The sequence below is a fragment of the Corticium candelabrum genome, chromosome 16, assembly GCF_963422355.1.
Source record: "Corticium candelabrum chromosome 16, ooCorCand1.1, whole genome shotgun sequence".
NCBI lineage: Eukaryota > Metazoa > Porifera > Homoscleromorpha > Homosclerophorida > Plakinidae > Corticium > Corticium candelabrum.
Genome location: NC_085100.1, coordinates 1192076 through 1208669, shown reverse-complemented (window position 1 = coordinate 1208669; position 16594 = coordinate 1192076). Strand labels below are relative to the sequence as shown.

The 16594-nt window shown below is 43.8% G+C and overlaps 6 protein-coding genes across 9 annotated transcripts; 3 read left to right on the top strand and 3 right to left on the bottom strand.

Annotated features, from left to right (window-relative positions):
- Positions 1-392: 392 nt before the first annotated feature.
- Positions 393-4924, bottom strand: LOC134192242 (eukaryotic translation initiation factor 3 subunit A-like). Of its 2 annotated transcripts, XM_062660958.1 has the most exons (3): positions 4712-4924; positions 2786-4629; positions 393-2131 (listed from the first exon to the last, which is right to left on the bottom strand). In XM_062660958.1, the coding sequence occupies exons 1-3, from the start codon at positions 4907-4909 to the stop codon at positions 634-636; spliced, it is 3540 nt and encodes a 1179-aa protein (XP_062516942.1). In that variant the 5' UTR covers positions 4910-4924; the 3' UTR covers positions 393-633. The 2 variants fall into 2 exon arrangements, with proteins under 2 accessions (XP_062516942.1, XP_062516941.1); XM_062660957.1 differs by having other exon boundaries at positions 393-4629.
- Positions 4925-5101: 177 nt separating this feature from the next.
- Positions 5102-6569, bottom strand: LOC134192245 (protein prenyltransferase alpha subunit repeat-containing protein 1-like). Its single transcript, XM_062660962.1, has 5 exons — positions 6499-6569; positions 6172-6420; positions 6006-6110; positions 5506-5940; positions 5102-5443 (listed from the first exon to the last, which is right to left on the bottom strand). Exons 1-5 carry the CDS (start codon positions 6558-6560, stop codon positions 5203-5205), a joined length of 1092 nt encoding a protein of 363 aa, XP_062516946.1. The 5' UTR covers positions 6561-6569; the 3' UTR covers positions 5102-5202.
- Positions 6570-6573: 4 nt separating this feature from the next.
- Positions 6574-10365, top strand: LOC134192243 (programmed cell death protein 7-like). 3 transcript variants are annotated; one of them, XR_009971913.1, is made up of 10 exons: positions 6574-6916; positions 8235-8375; positions 8476-8565; positions 8628-8759; positions 8823-8961; positions 9267-9376; positions 9440-9533; positions 9599-9674; positions 9759-10262; positions 10330-10365. XR_009971913.1 is itself a non-coding variant. In XM_062660960.1 (10 exons), exons 2-10 carry the CDS (start codon positions 7450-7452, stop codon positions 9919-9921), a joined length of 1062 nt encoding a protein of 353 aa, XP_062516944.1. In that variant the 5' UTR covers positions 6797-6916; positions 7316-7449; the 3' UTR covers positions 9922-10365. The 3 variants fall into 3 exon arrangements, 2 of the variants coding, with proteins under 2 accessions (XP_062516943.1, XP_062516944.1); XM_062660960.1 differs by adding an exon at positions 7316-7566 and having other exon boundaries at positions 6797-6916; positions 9759-10365; XM_062660959.1 differs by having other exon boundaries at positions 9759-10365.
- Positions 10366-10957: 592 nt separating this feature from the next.
- LOC134192146 (DDB1- and CUL4-associated factor 12-like) lies at positions 10958-13817 on the top strand. Its single transcript, XM_062660841.1, has 9 exons — positions 10958-11196; positions 11286-11384; positions 11484-11603; positions 11666-11723; positions 12002-12192; positions 12629-12670; positions 12734-12959; positions 13318-13484; positions 13542-13817. Exons 1-9 carry the CDS (start codon positions 11005-11007, stop codon positions 13698-13700), a joined length of 1254 nt encoding a protein of 417 aa, XP_062516825.1. The 5' UTR covers positions 10958-11004; the 3' UTR covers positions 13701-13817.
- Positions 13818-14323: 506 nt separating this feature from the next.
- LOC134191989 (small ribosomal subunit protein eS17-like) lies at positions 14324-15074 on the bottom strand. Its single transcript, XM_062660649.1, has 5 exons — positions 15045-15074; positions 14834-14985; positions 14672-14777; positions 14549-14614; positions 14324-14487 (listed from the first exon to the last, which is right to left on the bottom strand). The coding sequence occupies exons 1-5, from the start codon at positions 15045-15047 to the stop codon at positions 14407-14409; spliced, it is 408 nt and encodes a 135-aa protein (XP_062516633.1). The 5' UTR covers positions 15048-15074; the 3' UTR covers positions 14324-14406.
- Positions 15075-15091: 17 nt separating this feature from the next.
- LOC134191988 (zinc finger protein 277-like) lies at positions 15092-16559 on the top strand. The gene has a single exon (XM_062660648.1). The coding sequence runs from the start codon at positions 15101-15103 to the stop codon at positions 16358-16360; it is 1260 nt and encodes a 419-aa protein (XP_062516632.1). The 5' UTR covers positions 15092-15100; the 3' UTR covers positions 16361-16559.
- The last annotated feature ends 35 nt before the right edge of the window (positions 16560-16594 follow it).

Genomic DNA, 16594 nt, shown 5'->3' with positions numbered 1-16594 from the left:
CAACTTTTGTTTTAAATTTGCCAATTCCACCTCCCTGTTTGACGCCGAATTTTTTGCTGATAGGCTGCCCGAGGCCACGTTTACAGATGGGACAAATAAGCCTTCTACTTGAGATGCTTTTCTAGTGATCAAAGTATCGACATATACGAATGCGCAAATAGCATTTGTCGTGCGAAATCTAGTTGTGCAATTGGAGACCATTGCACGAAATCGCACGAATCGCAAAAAATTATTATTTTACGGTAATCACTACAGTGCTTGTAAAAAGCATAGATTATAATACTAAACATGCAAACACACATCAGAGGGCGTACAGACGACGGTGTGTTTTTTAGTTGAGAACGTTTGAAACTGTCCATGCATAGCAACGGTAGAAAGAGTGGAGTGACATATTCTTGTAGTAACATTTATTACATCAATTGACTGTGTGCAAGCGTTAGTAGCATTTGTACTTGACCCTCTTCCAGTTACAACAAAAAGCAAAGCAGACTGTATGCTTACTACCGTAAAATAAAAGACAAGAACAACTACCATAATGTAACTAACTGACAAGACTTCCATTCAGTCACAGCAAATGGTATAGTTATTCCAGGAGATGCACCTTCTCCATGATGGCATTGACTTGAAGACTGGCTAGCCACGGTAAAAATCACGCTTGTCTTGGAATGACCGCCTGAAATCACGATCATTACTCGTGGCGCGCATTGGTTTCCTCCATTGATCATAGATAATGTTGACTCTATTGTAGGACGGTCTTCTGTCATCATCACGGTCACGGTCACCAAATCTGCTGTAGAATGGTCTTCTGTCATCATCACGATCACCAAATCTTCTCATGGATGGTCTTCTGTCATCATCACGGTCACCAAATCTGCTCATGGATGGTCTTCTGTCATCATCACGGTCACCAAATCTTCTCATGGATGGTCTTCTGTCATCATCACGGTCACCAAATCTGCTCATGGATGGTCGTCTGTCATCATCACGATCACCAAATCTTCTCATGGATGGTCTTCTGTCATCATCACGGTCACCAAATCTGCTCATGGATGGTCTTCTGTCATCATCACGGTCACCAAATCTTCTCATGGATGGTCTTCTGTCATCATCACGGTCACCAAATCTTCTCATGGATGGTCGTCTGTCATCATCACGATCACCAAATCTTCTCATGGATGGTCTTCTGTCATCATCACGGTCACCAAATCTGCTCATGGATGGTCTTCTGTCATCATCACGGTCACCAAATCTGCTCATGAATGGTCTTCTGTCATCATCACGGTCACCAAATCTGCTCATGGATGGTCTTCTGTCATCATCACGGTCACCAAATCTGCTCATGGATGGTCTTCTGTCATCATCACGGTCACCAAATCTGCTCATGGATGGTCTTCTGTCATCATCACGGTCACCAAATCTGCTCATGGATGGTCGTCTGTCATCATCACGGTCACCAAATCTGCTGTAGAATGGTCTTCTGTCATCATCACGATCACCAAATCTTCTCATGGATGGTCTTCTGTCATCATCACGGTCACCAAATCTGCTCATGGATGGTCTTCTGTCATCATCACGGTCACCAAATCTGCTCATGGATGGTCTTCTGTCATCATCACGGTCACCAAATCTTCTCATGGATGGTCGTCTGTCATCATCACGGTCACCAAATCTGCTGTAGAATGGTCTTCTGTCATCATCACGGTCACCAAATCTTCTCATGGATGGTCGTCTGTCATCATCACGGTCACCAAATCTGCTGTAGAATGGTCTTCTGTCATCATCACGATCACCAAATCTTCTCATGGATGGTCTTCTGTCATCATCACGGTCACCAAATCTGCTCATGGATGGTCTTCTGTCATCATCACGGTCACCAAATCTGCTCATGGATGGTCTTCTGTCATCATCACGGTCACCAAATCTGCTGTAGAATGGTCTTCTGTCATCATCACGGTCACCAAATCTGCTGTAGAATGGTCTTCTGTCATCATCACGGTCACCAAATCTGCTCATGGATGGTCTTCTGTCATCATCACGGTCACCAAATCTGCTCATGGATGGTCTTCTGTCATCATCACGGTCACCAAATCTTCTCATGGATGGTCTTCTGTCATCATCACGGTCACCAAATCTGCTGTAGAATGGTCTTCTGTCATCATCACGATCACCAAATCTTCTCATGGATGGTCGTCTGTCATCATCACGGTCACCAAATCTGCTCATGGATGGTCTTCTGTCATCATCACGGTCACCAAATCTGCTGTAGAATGGTCTTCTGTCATCATCACGGTCACCAGAGCTGACATTCCTTTGCCTTTGGTCATCATTGTCACCAAATCTTCTCATGGACGGTCTTCTGTCATCACGGTCACCAAACCTGCTCATAGATGGTCTTCTGTCATCATCATGATCACCAAATCTTCTCATGGATGGTCTTCTGTCATCATCACGGTCACCAGAGCTGACATTCCTTTGCCTTTGGTCATCATTGTCACCAAATCTTCTCATGGACGGTCTTCTGTCATCACGGTCACCAAACCTGCTCATAGATGGTCTTCTGTCGTCATCACGGTCACCAAATCTTCTCATGGACGGTCTTCTGTCATCATCACGGTCACCAAATCTTCCCATGGACGGTCTTCTGTCATCATCACGGTCACCAGAGCTGACATTCCTTTGCCTTTGGTCATCATCACGGTCACCAGAGCTGACATTCCTTTGCCTTTGGTCATCATTGTCACCAAATCTTCTCATGGATGGTCTTCTGTCATCACGGTCACCAAACCTGCTCATAGATGGTCTTCTGTCATCATCACGGTCACCAGAGCTGACATTCCTTTGCCTTTGGTCATCATTGTCACCAAATCTTCTCATGGACGGTCTTCTGTCATCACGGTCACCAAACCTGCTCATAGATGGTCTTCTGTCATCATCACGGTCACCAAATCTTCTCATGGATGGTCTTCTGTCATCATCACGGTCACCAAACCTGCTCATAGATGGTCTTCTGTCATCATCACGGTCACCAAATCTTCTCATGGACGGTCTTCTGTCATCATCACGGTCACCAAATCTTCTCGTGGATGGTCTTCTGTCATCATCACGGTCACCAAATCTTCTCATGGACGGTCTTCTGTCATCACGGTCACCAAACCTGCTCATAGATGGTCTTCTGTCATCATCACGGTCACCAAATCTTCTCATAGATGGTCTTCTGTCATCATCACGATCACCAAACCTGCTCATAGATGGTCTTCTGTCATCATCACGGTCACCAAATCTTCTCATGGATGGTCTTCTGTCATCATCACGATCACCAAACCTGCTCATAGATGGTCTTCTGTCATCATCACGGTCACCAAATCTTCTCATAGATGGTCTTCTGTCATCATCACGATCACCAAACCTGCTCATAGATGGTCTTCTGTCATCATCACGGTCACCAAACCTGCTCATAGATGGTCTTCTGTCATCATCACGGTCACCAAATCTTCTCATGGATGGTCTTCTGTCATCATCACGGTCACCAAATCTTCTCATGGACGGTCTTCTGTCATCATCACGGTCACCAAATCTGCTCATGGATGGTCTTCTGTCATCATCACGGTCACCAAATCTTCTCATGGACGGTCTTCTGTCATCATCACGGTCACCAAATCTTCTCATGGATGGTCTTCTGTCATTATCACGGTCACCAAATCTTCTCATGGATGGTCTTCTGTCACCAAATCTCCTGTAGAATGGCCTTCTGTTATCATCATGATTACCAAATCTTCTCATGAATGGTCTTCTGTCATCATCGCGGTCACCAGAGCTGACATTCATTTGTCTTTGGTCATCATTGTCACCAAATCTTCCCTTGCGTGGTCTTCTGTCATCAGCGCGATCACCAGAAGTTTCATTCATTTGTTTGCGATCATTGCTGTCTCTAAATCTGCCTCTGAATGGTTTTCTTTCATCATCACGGTCGCCAGATCTGCTCATGAATGGTCTTCTGTCATCATCGCGGCGGTCAGAGGTTCTATTCATCTGTCTGCGGTCATCACTGCCACCAAATTTGTTGTGTAACGGTATTCTGCTATCATTACGATCGTCCGAAGTCGCATTTAATTGTTTGAGGTTATTCATGGGCGACCGTGTTTCACCGCGTGTGTCATCACCAGGTCTCCTTTTATTATCATTTACAGGGCGTTGTAAACCGGATGGGTCAGGTCGCATCGGTGGTTTGCCACGACCGGCAGGAAATCCACGCCTTGGGCCTTGCCGTCCTTGGGGTGGTCCCTTTGGTTGACCTAACGGTCTTCGCTTGCTGTCTTCCTCTTTGCGACTACCCTTGCCATCAGATAGTGTTAATTTTCCTTCACTGCCTTGATTTGCCGGACGCTTAACGCGGCCTTCTTCTTCTTCTTCTTCTCTGACACAGTAATGATACCCTCTGCTGTTAGAGCGTATCGAACGGCAAACTAAGCCAGACGCACAGGACGAACACTTCTGTCGGCCGTCGGGATCACAGAGATCATTCACATTTTTGCCCTTGGGATAGCATACATGCTTTATCACGCCACCAATATTCTTCCTGGCTATGCAGCACTCGTCTTGGCCGCATGTTTGGGACTCATCAGGGTTACACTAAACGCACACACAATAACATTAAGAGTAATAAAGATGGTGCTTAAGAACTTTATTTGACTGCAAAGAAACTACGTGACACCTCGACTCTTCTTGAAATGTCTTCTTGTGTGGACACAGAGTGCGCTATGACCCCAAGAAATCCAACGAACAGTAGCAGCTGCATCAGCAAGCTCTCCGTCAAACTCCTACAGGCTGAATGACGTAGACAGCCCGGTACCAGATACTCACTGGCACCAGCACGTGAACCTTGCCTAGTACGGATTGGGTTTGACGTCATTAAACTTAATTCCACAGATTGTGATCATCTCGTGATTGATTCATGGTACAGCAATCTTGCACAAAGCCCCAGGGACATCAATTTGTTTGTTGATAACAAAACGAATTCAAGAGATAGACACAATACATTAGACAATACAATTAGATACAATACAATAGACAGGATGGTGACCGCTTCTTCAAATCGTCAAACTCCAGAAACCATTTAGCTTTTTTGTAGAAGCACAATACCTACAGGTACAGTGTAGAAATTCTCAAAAAGGCAAACTACCACAAAGAAATGAAATTAGGCAATTAATCAGTTGCACTAGCACCGAGATTCTTTGCGATATGTAGCCATTTGCTGTGCAGAGCAGCTAGTTCCGACTGCTTAAAATCCTCAATCCCTTCAGACGACTGCTTACAAATCTCTTTTGAAAATGTGTCTTCGTTCTTCAACAAAGTGACACAATTGAGCCGACTTGGTGAGTCTAGACAGATTTGATCAGATGACGTATCTGCCAAGCAATGAACTAGAAGATACACAACAGCCCGCCTGGAACACAACACCAACACAACAACTTCCTAAACTGAGACATACACGCAATTAAGTACTACCTGTAATACCAAAGAGTCTGATGTCCTGGAAAAAACCTAATCAGACCAGAAAGCTTGTCCAAGTCGCTAGTCAGTAGATCAATAACCACCTCCTCCCAACCTAAAGTCCTAGAGCTCTGAAAAGATATCGTTACGTACATCATAACGCAGTAGCGATGGTGCAAGCCACTGTAGTCCGAAACGTGTGATTCCAACCATAACGCAGTATCAATAAGATCCACCTTGACCACATCCATGATGTTGCAGCTACTGTCACACTCGATCAGCAGTCTCAAAACCCAAACCCGATGATTCCACGCCTGGTAGTTATGCCTGGCCAGCTCTGCACACCACTGACACACTCGTCGTTCTTGCTCTAACAACTCAGTCAATGACATACCACAAACGTCTTGACACGCTTTTAGACTCTGTGTGGCATTTCGAACCAGCCATCGTCTTCACAGCAACACCAACATTAATAAGTCCACAAAACAAACTCAGTCTCAAGTTGAAACGACTACCGGTGGACGAACGTCTCGCGACTCTTTGGAAAAGATCGAAGTACGACATCACAGAGGTGCCTTTCAACCAACAAATCAGTTCGATTTGACTCCAGCAGTTCTTTTCTAGAATATTTGCAAGCTGATATCACTAATAGCAAAACCGTCGGTTCACAATGTAATGCACCTTATATTCCATGCCGTTGCACATTCTGAATTGAATAGCACGACGACTCGAGACAATTTTTCAAAGGCCTTAACTACGTGCGGGGGCGTGTCCTTGTTATCCAAGCGGTATCTTCGAGATTTGAGCTCGAAGAGCGATCTGTGTGCGTGTACGTAGAGATCGGGGAGAACAGACGCAGACACAGCTACTCTGTGTCCCGGATACGACGAGACCAACTCGCTCTGAAAGAAAGTTTTGCCAACTTCACATCTACCAACAAAACAAGTCGTTCACTCGCCTAGCCGACTAAATAAGTCCATTACCACGAGGATAAATTTACAATCTCACATTTCTGGATCTTTCTCTAGCGCCTCGCACAAAAGCTCAAACGCAATTCCTTTGGCTGACATTATCCGGGAACTTTTCGAACATGGCTTTTCCCGTATCGCACCCAAATTTCGTTTCTCCACGACTACTGCTTCCTCCTCTTCCGCCTCATTCGATCGGTTTTCCCTTTCCTCCGCCACCGTTCGCTTGGAGACCGCCGTTACAGCTTCCAGTAGCTTTCTCGGATGTCGCGTTGCGCCCAGCGTACACGTTCGCCCACCACAACCCTCCTGTAGGCTACAGTGTAGCTGCATTATCTGCATCGCCGTCGGGCAGTGGTGAATCTGACGATAGCAAGTGGGTCAGGAAGTGGCTGGAAGGCAAAGGCAAAGAGTCCCAATCTCGTGCGTATGCAGACGGCAGGGATGCGAGTACGAAGGTAGGAAGGTTGGGCCACAACATAAAGTTAGTTGTTTGACAGGAGCACAAACCAATTTTTGGCTGGTGGGCGTATTTATAATTTTAGATTAAATTTAAAATTTTAAAACTTAATTATTTGAACTTTGTTGTAATACTTCTTGTACGCTACTCTACCAAATTTGTTCCCATACTGTACAACTTTGAGGAATGCTGGTGTGTATTAGATGGGTAGATTTTTGTGGATTAAAAGTTGATATTAATAATAATAAACTATAAACGCTCACGCTGATATTGAGCCTATGCATACAACTCCTGTCAAACAAGTAATTTTATTCTTGTGGCCTTAAATGTGGATATTAATTAAGAGTGGACTGAATTGTTGGTTGACACAGTTGTAACTGTCACTGTCTGTATTCAGTTCTAACAGCTGGTGAGTGCGTTGGCTTATTGATTAGGTGACCTGTGGTTGGGAAGGAAATATCCTTTCTGTATCCTTGTATGCATTTTGGTGCATTATGATGTGATGCTGTAGCAGTATATGCCGGTCTGTTTATGTATTTGTTCATTTGTTTTATGGTTTGCTTGTCCCACTTTTGCTGTCTGTGTTTTGAATTTGTGATCATAGATTTTGGATTTAGAGAAACAGCTATGGGTGCTGAGCTATTAATTGTGTGTGTGTGTGTGTGTGTGTGTGTGTGTGTGTGTGTGTGTGCACGTGTGCATGCATGTGTGTGTGTGTGTGTGTGCATGTGTGTGGGCATGCGTGCATGTGTGTGTGTGTGTGTGTGTGTGTGTGTGTGTGTGTGTGTGTGTGTATTTGTTGTTTGTCTGGCATACTTTTGTTAGTCGGCAAGACATTTTTGTGTTGTATGTTCGCATCAAACCAGAAGTTTCTCATGTCTGTTTGATACCTATTCAGTGAAACTCGATTTTATTCTACCCTGTATTATTTCTTAATGTCAACGTGTTTTTGACCTGATTGTGGTGAATGATAGTGCAAGCTTCTGGTGCAGCCAAACCAAACGAGAGCTTTGCTGTAGTTTATAATGTTTATGTTGTCTATGACATAAATACTTGTAGCACAACATTTTTGCAATGCAACTGATATTTCTGCACATGACCAACAAGCAGCCTGTTCTTCTGTGATGAAGAAATTGATGTAGAAGGTAGCTTCTTGATTTGTACTTGTACTTGTCAATATTTCCACTAGAAACGAAACGGTTGAAAGGCTTAGAGTCAGTTATGATTGCAGGCTTACTTATTATGAGAGTTTTGCTGTCAGTGTGTGTCAAGCTTGATGATGTCAGTTTGTAGTTTGTATGTATTTGTTTCGATAGCTGGCTGATGCTAAGGAGCTTGTGGGACAGGCATTTGAGCTGTTGGGATTGTTGAGGCAATTGAATGATGAAATGGCAAACGACATTAACATGGCTGATGATGAATGGAAGGAGAGCGTTGCCAGAGCAGCTAGTGTACAGGTGATACACACATTTTGTTGTGTCTGTACAACACGTCTCTTTCATCTCTGTCTGCTGTGTGTTGGGATTCTTTCTATTGAACATGTTTGGCATGGTTTAGGAGTCACTCGTATCAGTTCAAGCACAAATAAACGATCCAGTTGTACAAGCCTCTTTGGAAACGCAAATTGACAAGAAACGAAATCGACGAGTAAAACTAATATTTCCTTATTTCAACATTTGTTGACTTATAGACTTAAGTGTGCATCTCAGGCTTACCTGAAACGGAGACGGAAGAGAAAGTGGGAAGAGAAGCGGGAACAGAGTGCTAAGAGTCAGCAGCTTCATCAAGAAATAGATGAATGGCGAGCAAAACTAATCGCTGCAGACATTGCCAGCAAGCGAGTAAGTATACAGCAAACAACATTCTATGACCGTTGTGTTGAGCACAGTGTGATCATTATGAAGGAAAGCGAATTAAGACTGGAAGCAGGAGAGACGTTGACTGAGGTGAAGGCTAAACAACGTGAAGCAGACAAGATGAAGCAGCTTTTGGAGAGTCTCAAAGAACTAAGAGCTCATAGACTGGAATCTGCTCAGAAAAGGGGTACAAAAAATTGTGTGCACGAATTGAGTACACGTTGACAACTCATTGAGTAGGCTGCAATGATCAAGGCAATACTCAAGGCATAGACATTGCGCACTCAATGCTATTGTTTTAACAATAGTAAAGTCTCTTTGTAAGATGGACAGATATGTAAATAGATATGGACTACTTGTTTACAGAAGTTCAATCAAATAGTTTGATCTTTGTGTAGGGTTGGGAGGGTTAACATGTTGTAAGTGTGTTGTAAATTCTTCATGGTTAATAGAGAGCTTGTGAGTAATTTGTTGTTGTTTAATTAATAATAGGTGAGAAATTCACTGAGGAAACTAAAGTATTTGAAGAACGTGTTAAGAAACTGGAATCACTAATACTTAGACAGCAAGAAACATATCAGTCAGAGGAGAAAACGCTTAGAGTATTGATTAGCACGTTTATTCAGTCACAATGTAAACAACGATTTCATAATAATTATGTATAGACTCTTATGGAGGAAGAAGGTGAAGTTGTAGAGCAAGAGCAATTGAAGTTGGTCCGTGAAGTGGCAAAACAAGAAGAGACTTCAGTATCACATGGTAATTTTGCATGTCAGTTTGAAATGTCAACAGTAGTATATAGGACAGGCACTCTTTCTCATCAGGTGAAGATCCAATGAAGGAATTTGTGGAATACTACTCTCAAGCAGATAGATATCTTGACTCATTTATTGGCATCAGGTGAGCAATCGAAATGAAGTCAATGTTTGTTATAATTGAGTTACTAGTTTGTAAAACGGGTGCATGTTGAACGGTTACATGTAGGCATTGGTGGGACTCTTTTGTTGTACCATCAGAAATTCCAGGCGGGAGCAGAATACCTGATGGTTCTATTGAAGCTGTTGAACCAAGCACAAAGGCATGGGAACAATATCTGTCTACAGATAAAGATAAATTGAACTGTGCTGTTGAAGAAAGGCAGCAATAATTGGTCATGGGAGTCAGATGTAGTTTGACAGCTTTAAGCTTTACACTTGTGTATGAAATGTGCAGCATGAGAACAATGAGGTACCAGATGTGATTGGCTTTCTATTTATTGTCCACTTTGCAAAATTATTTGAAGGACATATGTTATTATTAATTGTTTCCTATTTCTCTATACAATGTTTTCAAGGTGATGGCTCAGTTTATGTTAATTAAATTATTTGGGCTAATTTTATGGTGAAATATGTGAAGGAGAGGCAATGGCTTTGCCAGACCAAGTTGATTGCTTTGGCTAGAGAATGTGACTTCTTTTGGGACGTCACGCAGTGTTGCATGCTGAAATTGGTATGCAGTGCCATCCAATAGTATTGACAGCAGAAGTAAATTGTTAAATTAGGAATATTTTAATTAGGCTTGTAGAAGCAATGAAAAACGATATTTTAAGGTACTATGCGGCATCTACGTAACCGATTTCCCACACAACAAAATAATTCGACGACTTTGGTGATGACAGTTATTATACACTACAGTACTGTACAACTGGATTGACTATTCGTCAACTATCGCAGTTTTTACCGGACGACACAAGCAACCTAAGCAAATTACACTCGCACAAAAATTTCGAGCATTTGTGTGAGCGACCTGTCCATATGCAAATGAGACCGCCGTATGCAGATTACCGCTTCTCTCACCTCTCATTGACGGATACCGGCCGCGGTCAGACAAATGAAGTCGGTTGCGTTTTTAAGAAGACAAGAGCAGTAGCGAACTTCTATTCGTGAGCACTTGACCGTAGAAATAGTCATCTATCTACTCACTTCTTCATTCTCTAGAAAGCGGCATCCGTGAGGAAAGTATAGACGACCGACGTATACAGAGAATTGTTGATTAATTAAACATGTGGCTTACCGCATGCAGTCTCGGAGGGTGATTGCTTTGTGTACTTTGGAAAACACATTTTCGTATTTGCCGGTTACCTGTCACGGTTTTGAAATCAATTATCGTCTATTGCGTCACAACCGATTGTTGTTTGTCTCGTGTTGTCTGTCTGATTTAATTTTCCGGCCGCGTTGTGGCGTACAAAACGATGGAGATACACAGCCTGCTTCGTAGTCGCAGCACGGGCGGAAAATCATTTCTGGACGCAAGCTACATAGCTCGTACGTTGCCCATACAAATGCAAGAGCGCGAAATCAATTTTGGAGAAGACACAGACAAAGTTTTTGCCTCCTGCTGGCTGGACGATGACCGCGTGTTGTGTGGCACAAAGTGCAACCAAGTGAGTGATTAAACAAGAGGATATACGCGCGTTAACAAATGTCACATGCTCTGCTGCCTTCCTGTTGTCTGTTTTCTGTAACATCGCAGTTGTTTATCACGGACGTTGTGAGAAATCGAATCACTCCTGTTGAGACTATAAAGGAACAGTGCCCGTCTTCGACAATTGACGATCAGTGTGACGAGATTGTAGTTCGTACACCGGAGGGTCGTTTACAGATGTCGACAGTCGACGAGCATCTCTTCATGTCGTCTTATTTTGACCAGTTCAGTTGTCGCAATAGGAAGGGTGGTATACACGACATCGATATTTCGCCGTCTCGAGAGTTCCTTGCTACTGGAGGGAGGAATGCTAGCGACGTCGCTGTGTATAGATTGCCCGCTATCGAGCCGTATTTCATTGGTCATGTGAGATAGCGAATGTTTGTATGTGCGTTCTTCATTCGTATCTGCTGGGTTGTGAGTTTCAGGGTCATTCGAACTGGATTTTTTCTCTGGCATGGCTTGATGATCATTTTCTTGTGTCAGGTAGGGTATACATGGTAGATTGTTGTGGCAACTTTGACAGACAGATGGACGGACGGACGGACGGACGGGCGGGCGGGCGGGCGGGCGGGCGGGCGGGCGGGCGGGCGGGCGGGCGGGCGGGCGGGCGGGCGGGCGGGCGGGCGGGCGGGCGGGCGGGCGGGCGGGCGGGCGGGCGGGCGGGCGGGCGGGCGGGCGGGCGGGCGGGCGGGCGGGCGGGCGGACAGACTACAAGCCAAGCCACACAGCTCATTCACGTGTAATCTACTCTCCGTTTCCAGGCTCTCGAGACGGTACCATGTGTCTCTGGTGTACCGGTATCATTCCGGATTTCGGATGCGAAGGCTGCAAACACATCAACGCCATGCCGGCAGACGAATTCGGCTTGCGGTGTACCGTGCCCATACTCAGAAAGACACTACCCGAGAGAAACCACCGCGTCAGAGCACTAAACTACGATCCAAACCCACAAGTATCGTATACACCTCGCTCCTAACTAACTACCGTATTTCCTCGAATAGTAACCCGTGGGTTACTATATTTTCAAACTGATTAGAATCATCAATGTCTGCTATCATGGTTCAAGTTGAAGTAAAGAGCTATGCAAGTACTGTATTAGAGAACACACTCTGGACGTATGCAAGACTGTCCAAGTTACATTCCATTTCACCGGTAGTTTACTCAGTGTCCTCATCATTAAAACCATAATGTCCACATCGTCATGATCATTGTCTTCATCTTCTTCTGACTGTGTCTCTTCTGCCCGACTTGTTCCCTCAATGTTTTGTGTTAGGGTTAGGGTGGGTTACTAATCGAGCATGAGTTACTATTTTTTCAAACTGATCAGATCCCAGGGTTACTATTCGAGGAAATACGGTAACGATTGATGCACAACATTTTCTATCTAGACATTGGCTGCTTTGTCTCTCAGCTATGATCCCAGTCTTTTGGTATGATTTTGCGCCTCTACCAGTGCCGTGCATGCATGTATAGACGGAGTCTTGTTGTGCTAGAGGTCTCTCAGTCCTCCTCGCTCTCAAGGGGCCACGCTGTCTTTCTGGGACTCGAACACGTTTCGTGTCAAACGGTCGGTCAAGTTGCCGTACCACGACGAAAACGTGTCGCTGGCGAAACATCCAGACGTTCGTCTGTACGCCAACGGATCGCAGAATCACATCACGTTTCTAGACGAGAGAGACACGCAGATAACGAACATTCTCGCACCCGATCACCAATTGAGTAATCTGGTCACACACACACACACACACACACACACACACACACACACACACACACACACACACACACACACACACACGCACACACACACACACACACGCACACACACACACGCACACACACACACACACACACACACACACACACACACACACACACACACACACACCGTATTTCTTCGATTAGACGCCGCAGCTGAAACTCCACATAAAATATAAACGCCGCCCTCATTTAAACGTCGCAGTTAAAACCCTAACTAAAAATAAACGCCCCGGCGTTTATTCAAAGAAATACGGCCTACACACTATTATGATATTAACTAATATTAATTAATTAAATAATGTCTTGTATTGCTTAGATCCGGGAGTTAGATCATTAAGTTTTTACGAGCACATCCTGACTATAGGCGGTGGACGAGGAAAAATCGCGTTTTATGACATTAGAGCGTTCAAGTACTTAGAGAGGAACAGATTCAGCGAGCAGCCCTGGTCTGCATGCTATCTGCGAGCAGGACACGGATATCTGGCAAGAATGTGTCTTTTCCGTTCGGATGTTGTGTGTTGAATTCGGGTTTTGAAGTAGAGACAAGATGTGAATTATATGGAGAACTATTCGGGGCAGCCTCCGCCTGAGAATGCCATCTATACACACTGCTACGATGCGTGTCATCGACGACTGTTTTCGGCTGGTGGGCCACATCAGGCGGGATTGTTTGGTAACTATGCGGCATTATGGCAATAGGCACACACACACACGCAGATATGTACAGGTTAGTGACAATGAAATTGTTAGTAATAGCGGTAATTTAGTACAGGCTTTCTATACTGGCTACTGAGCAGCATGATGTACAATTCAATAGCTGATTTGAACACATTCATTCATTCATTCATTCATTTGATGATACTGTACATGTCTCACTATTTCCACCTTGCATGATTGGGGAGCAGAAGGAATGGAGGAGAAGCACACCCTTTTAATTAATAGGTGGCCAACGTTTCTGGGTAGTTTACAGTTCATTCATTCACGTGATTTGTGGTATTGAAATCAACAGACAAGCAGGGTAGAGGGTGCATAGAGCACTCTAGTAGTGCCTTTCACAGGCCATCAGAAAGTTGAGCATCTCATAGGTAGCTAGCTCATATACAATGGCTTGACAAAATTCAATATGTCAAATGTATGATCCCGACAGTGTAATATAGAACAACAATTAGTATGGAAAGAGCCTTTGCTAGCGAAAGTTGCTGCCCTGAACAAGAGTATAGCAAGCTGAGGTCTCTACCTCTAAGTCTATGGAATACCAGAAGGTATACAGTAAGTACAGTACTGTGTACCAGGTAATTAAATATTTGCCTTCATCACCCACATCATTGTACATTTGATGTCTTGTTGATTTTATTTTAAATCTTTAAACAGTAGTAGTACAACGACAACCAAAGTTTTTGTTTGATCAACGTCCACTGGATCTTGTAAACTGTGTAGCAGCTTGGGGCGGCTGCACAACCTGTAGACCTGGAATGTTGCCAAAATCCTAAAACGTGAATTACCGTCTATACTCTTATCACTCACAATACAAACTCGTTACTTCCTACCAAGACTTTCAGCATCTCTTTAGTATCAGGATCTACTTCAATGATGTCCTGTTCAATTGCAGACACCTGAAGATAAAATAATTTTGAATTTGTTTGTTTGATCGAGTACTTGGTATTTCTTACATCAGGAACGTAGTTGTCTCTCCTTTCTCGCTCTTCTTCTTGGAGTTTTATTGAGATTCCACGTACGGGACCCTTTTCTATCCGCTTCATCAAATGAGTCACAAACCTACATTTGCGGGTAACGTGATAGATATTCGTTAGCCAGACTGATAAGTTGCTAACCCAGCTATCTTGTTGCGGAGTCGTTTACTGGGAATAATGGCAACTTCTTCGCAGATTCGCTTGTTCGTGTGAAAGTCGCCTGTCAGACGAGTGTAGTACTTTTCTACGATGACTCGAGATGCTTTCTTTACCGTCTTCGTCCTTACACGTCCCTAAATCAACACAAACGCAGTCTGAGCGGACGATTCTTTCGGATTCGGAGAACACCCACCATGTTGGATTTCGGCAAGAGCTTGGAGCATGCGCAGTGGAGGTGGTTTAGGAGAAATGGCTGAGTGTGCGTCGTCTCCCATTCTCGACGCTTTGTCTTTCCCTGAGTGTGAAATCTTGTCTTCGAGAGACCCAGACCGCTCCAGGAATATCACGTGTTCTCTTTGCGATTTGGGGTTTGGTTTTCCTGAAGAGAAAGATATTCTCTTTGCTCACCTTGTTGCTACTCACTATCTAGTCATTGGCGAGGTTAGTCAAATTCATGACGTCCCAGAATATTTATCTTATTGGAAACGGCGATTCAAAGAAGCGCCAATGACAGATTTTGCTTCAGTTATCAGAACCAACACAAACCCGAACGATGGCGCTCCTCAGGAAGACTTCTTCTTCCTCTGCGATGCACTGCCAGAGGACAAAGTTTTGAGGGAGCGTCTCAAGCGTCGTCGATTAGAGTTCTTACTGGACATGCAACAAAAAGAGCGTCAGGACAGAAACTTTCTCCAGGAATGTATCTTTTGTAGTAAACAGTGTACAAGGAAGGATGAGCTTTTTTCTCATATGGTTGATGCTCATGCTTTCAGGATTGGTAAACCGGACAGTATAGTTAATGTACATCGTTTTATGGAAGTCTTAAAGAGTAAACTAGATGACAACAGATGCCTTTGCTGTGAAAAGCAGTTTCGGGATCGAGTAACCCTGAAGGAGCACATGAGAAAGAAACAACATAGAAAACTCAATCCTAAGAATAAGGAATACGACTGTTTTTATTTGATCAATTACGTGGAACTAGGACGTGGTTGGGAGTCTTTGAGGGAGAGTTATTCAGATGAGGAAGAGCAAGGTGATTGGCAATATTCTAGTGGGGGCAGTGAAGCAGCTCTAGATACAGAAGAGGAAGAGAGTTGGGCTGATTGGGTCGATGATGATGCTCCTCTGTCTTGTTTTTGTCTGTTTTGTCCAGAAAGCTCAGTGTCTTCAGACGCCACATTTCAGCACATGGTATCAGCCCATTCATTTGACTTTCATTGTGTTGCTAAGAGACACAAAATGGACTTCTACCAGAAAGTGAAATGCATCAACTACATTCGACGCTGTGTGTACAGGAATCTATGTGTAAGGTGTGGTACACAATGTGATGGCCAAGAACAGTTGATAAATCACATGCAGTCATCTGAACACTTTGCATTACCAATCGACTCAAGTTTATGGGATCAGACAAGTCACTTGTTTCCAACCTATGAAAATGACATGCTGTTGTCTGCCCTCAGTGACGATGAAGATGAAGATGAAGATAAAGAAAGAGTTCACGAGATGTGAAGTAGCAGTGAGTGGACAAATATATCAAGACCATAGGCACATCATATTTTCTGACTGTACTGTTGAAGGTGAATAAAGTTACTGTTGTGATGATACCTTATATAATTGTCGATGATTGTTTGTTAAGTTCATTGGCTTCCTTCTAGCAGTCTGAAAATAGTTTGTTGTGTTTCCAATGCAATTGTTATAGAAAGAAGAATTACAATGCAGGCATAACAACACTAGCTGGAATAT

Coding starts and splice junctions, on each gene's coding strand:
- LOC134192242 (XM_062660957.1), bottom strand. CDS start 4,909: ATGACGTCAAACCCAATCCGTACTAGGCAAGGTTCACGTGCTGGTGCC. Junction 4,630..4,711: donor ACATTTCAAGAAGAGTCGAG/GTGTCACGTAGT, acceptor GTGTGCGTTTAG/TGTAACCCTGATGAGTCCCA.
- LOC134192245 (XM_062660962.1), bottom strand. CDS start 6,560: ATGTCAGCCAAAGGAATTGCGTTTGAGCTTTTGTGCGAGGCGCTAGAG. Junction 6,111..6,171: donor GCAACGGCATGGAATATAAG/GTGCATTACATT, acceptor CAAATATTCTAG/AAAAGAACTGCTGGAGTCAA. Junction 5,444..5,505: donor CAGACTCTTTGGTATTACAG/GTAGTACTTAAT, acceptor GTTGTGTTCCAG/GCGGGCTGTTGTGTATCTTC.
- LOC134192243 (XM_062660959.1), top strand. CDS start 6,581: ATGGCTTTTCCCGTATCGCACCCAAATTTCGTTTCTCCACGACTACTG. Junction 8,376..8,475: donor CCAGAGCAGCTAGTGTACAG/GTGATACACACA, acceptor GGCATGGTTTAG/GAGTCACTCGTATCAGTTCA. Junction 9,675..9,758: donor GACTCATTTATTGGCATCAG/GTGAGCAATCGA, acceptor GGTTACATGTAG/GCATTGGTGGGACTCTTTTG.
- LOC134192146 (XM_062660841.1), top strand. CDS start 11,005: ATGGAGATACACAGCCTGCTTCGTAGTCGCAGCACGGGCGGAAAATCA. Junction 11,604..11,665: donor AGCCGTATTTCATTGGTCAT/GTGAGATAGCGA, acceptor TGTGAGTTTCAG/GGTCATTCGAACTGGATTTT. Junction 12,671..12,733: donor GCTATGATCCCAGTCTTTTG/GTATGATTTTGC, acceptor TTGTTGTGCTAG/AGGTCTCTCAGTCCTCCTCG.
- LOC134191989 (XM_062660649.1), bottom strand. Junction 14,778..14,833: donor CTCCGCAACAAGATAGCTGG/GTTAGCAACTTA, acceptor CCGCAAATGTAG/GTTTGTGACTCATTTGATGA. Junction 14,488..14,548: donor AAGAGATGCTGAAAGTCTTG/GTAGGAAGTAAC, acceptor TTCACGTTTTAG/GATTTTGGCAACATTCCAGG.
- LOC134191988 (XM_062660648.1), top strand. CDS start 15,101: ATGGCTGAGTGTGCGTCGTCTCCCATTCTCGACGCTTTGTCTTTCCCT.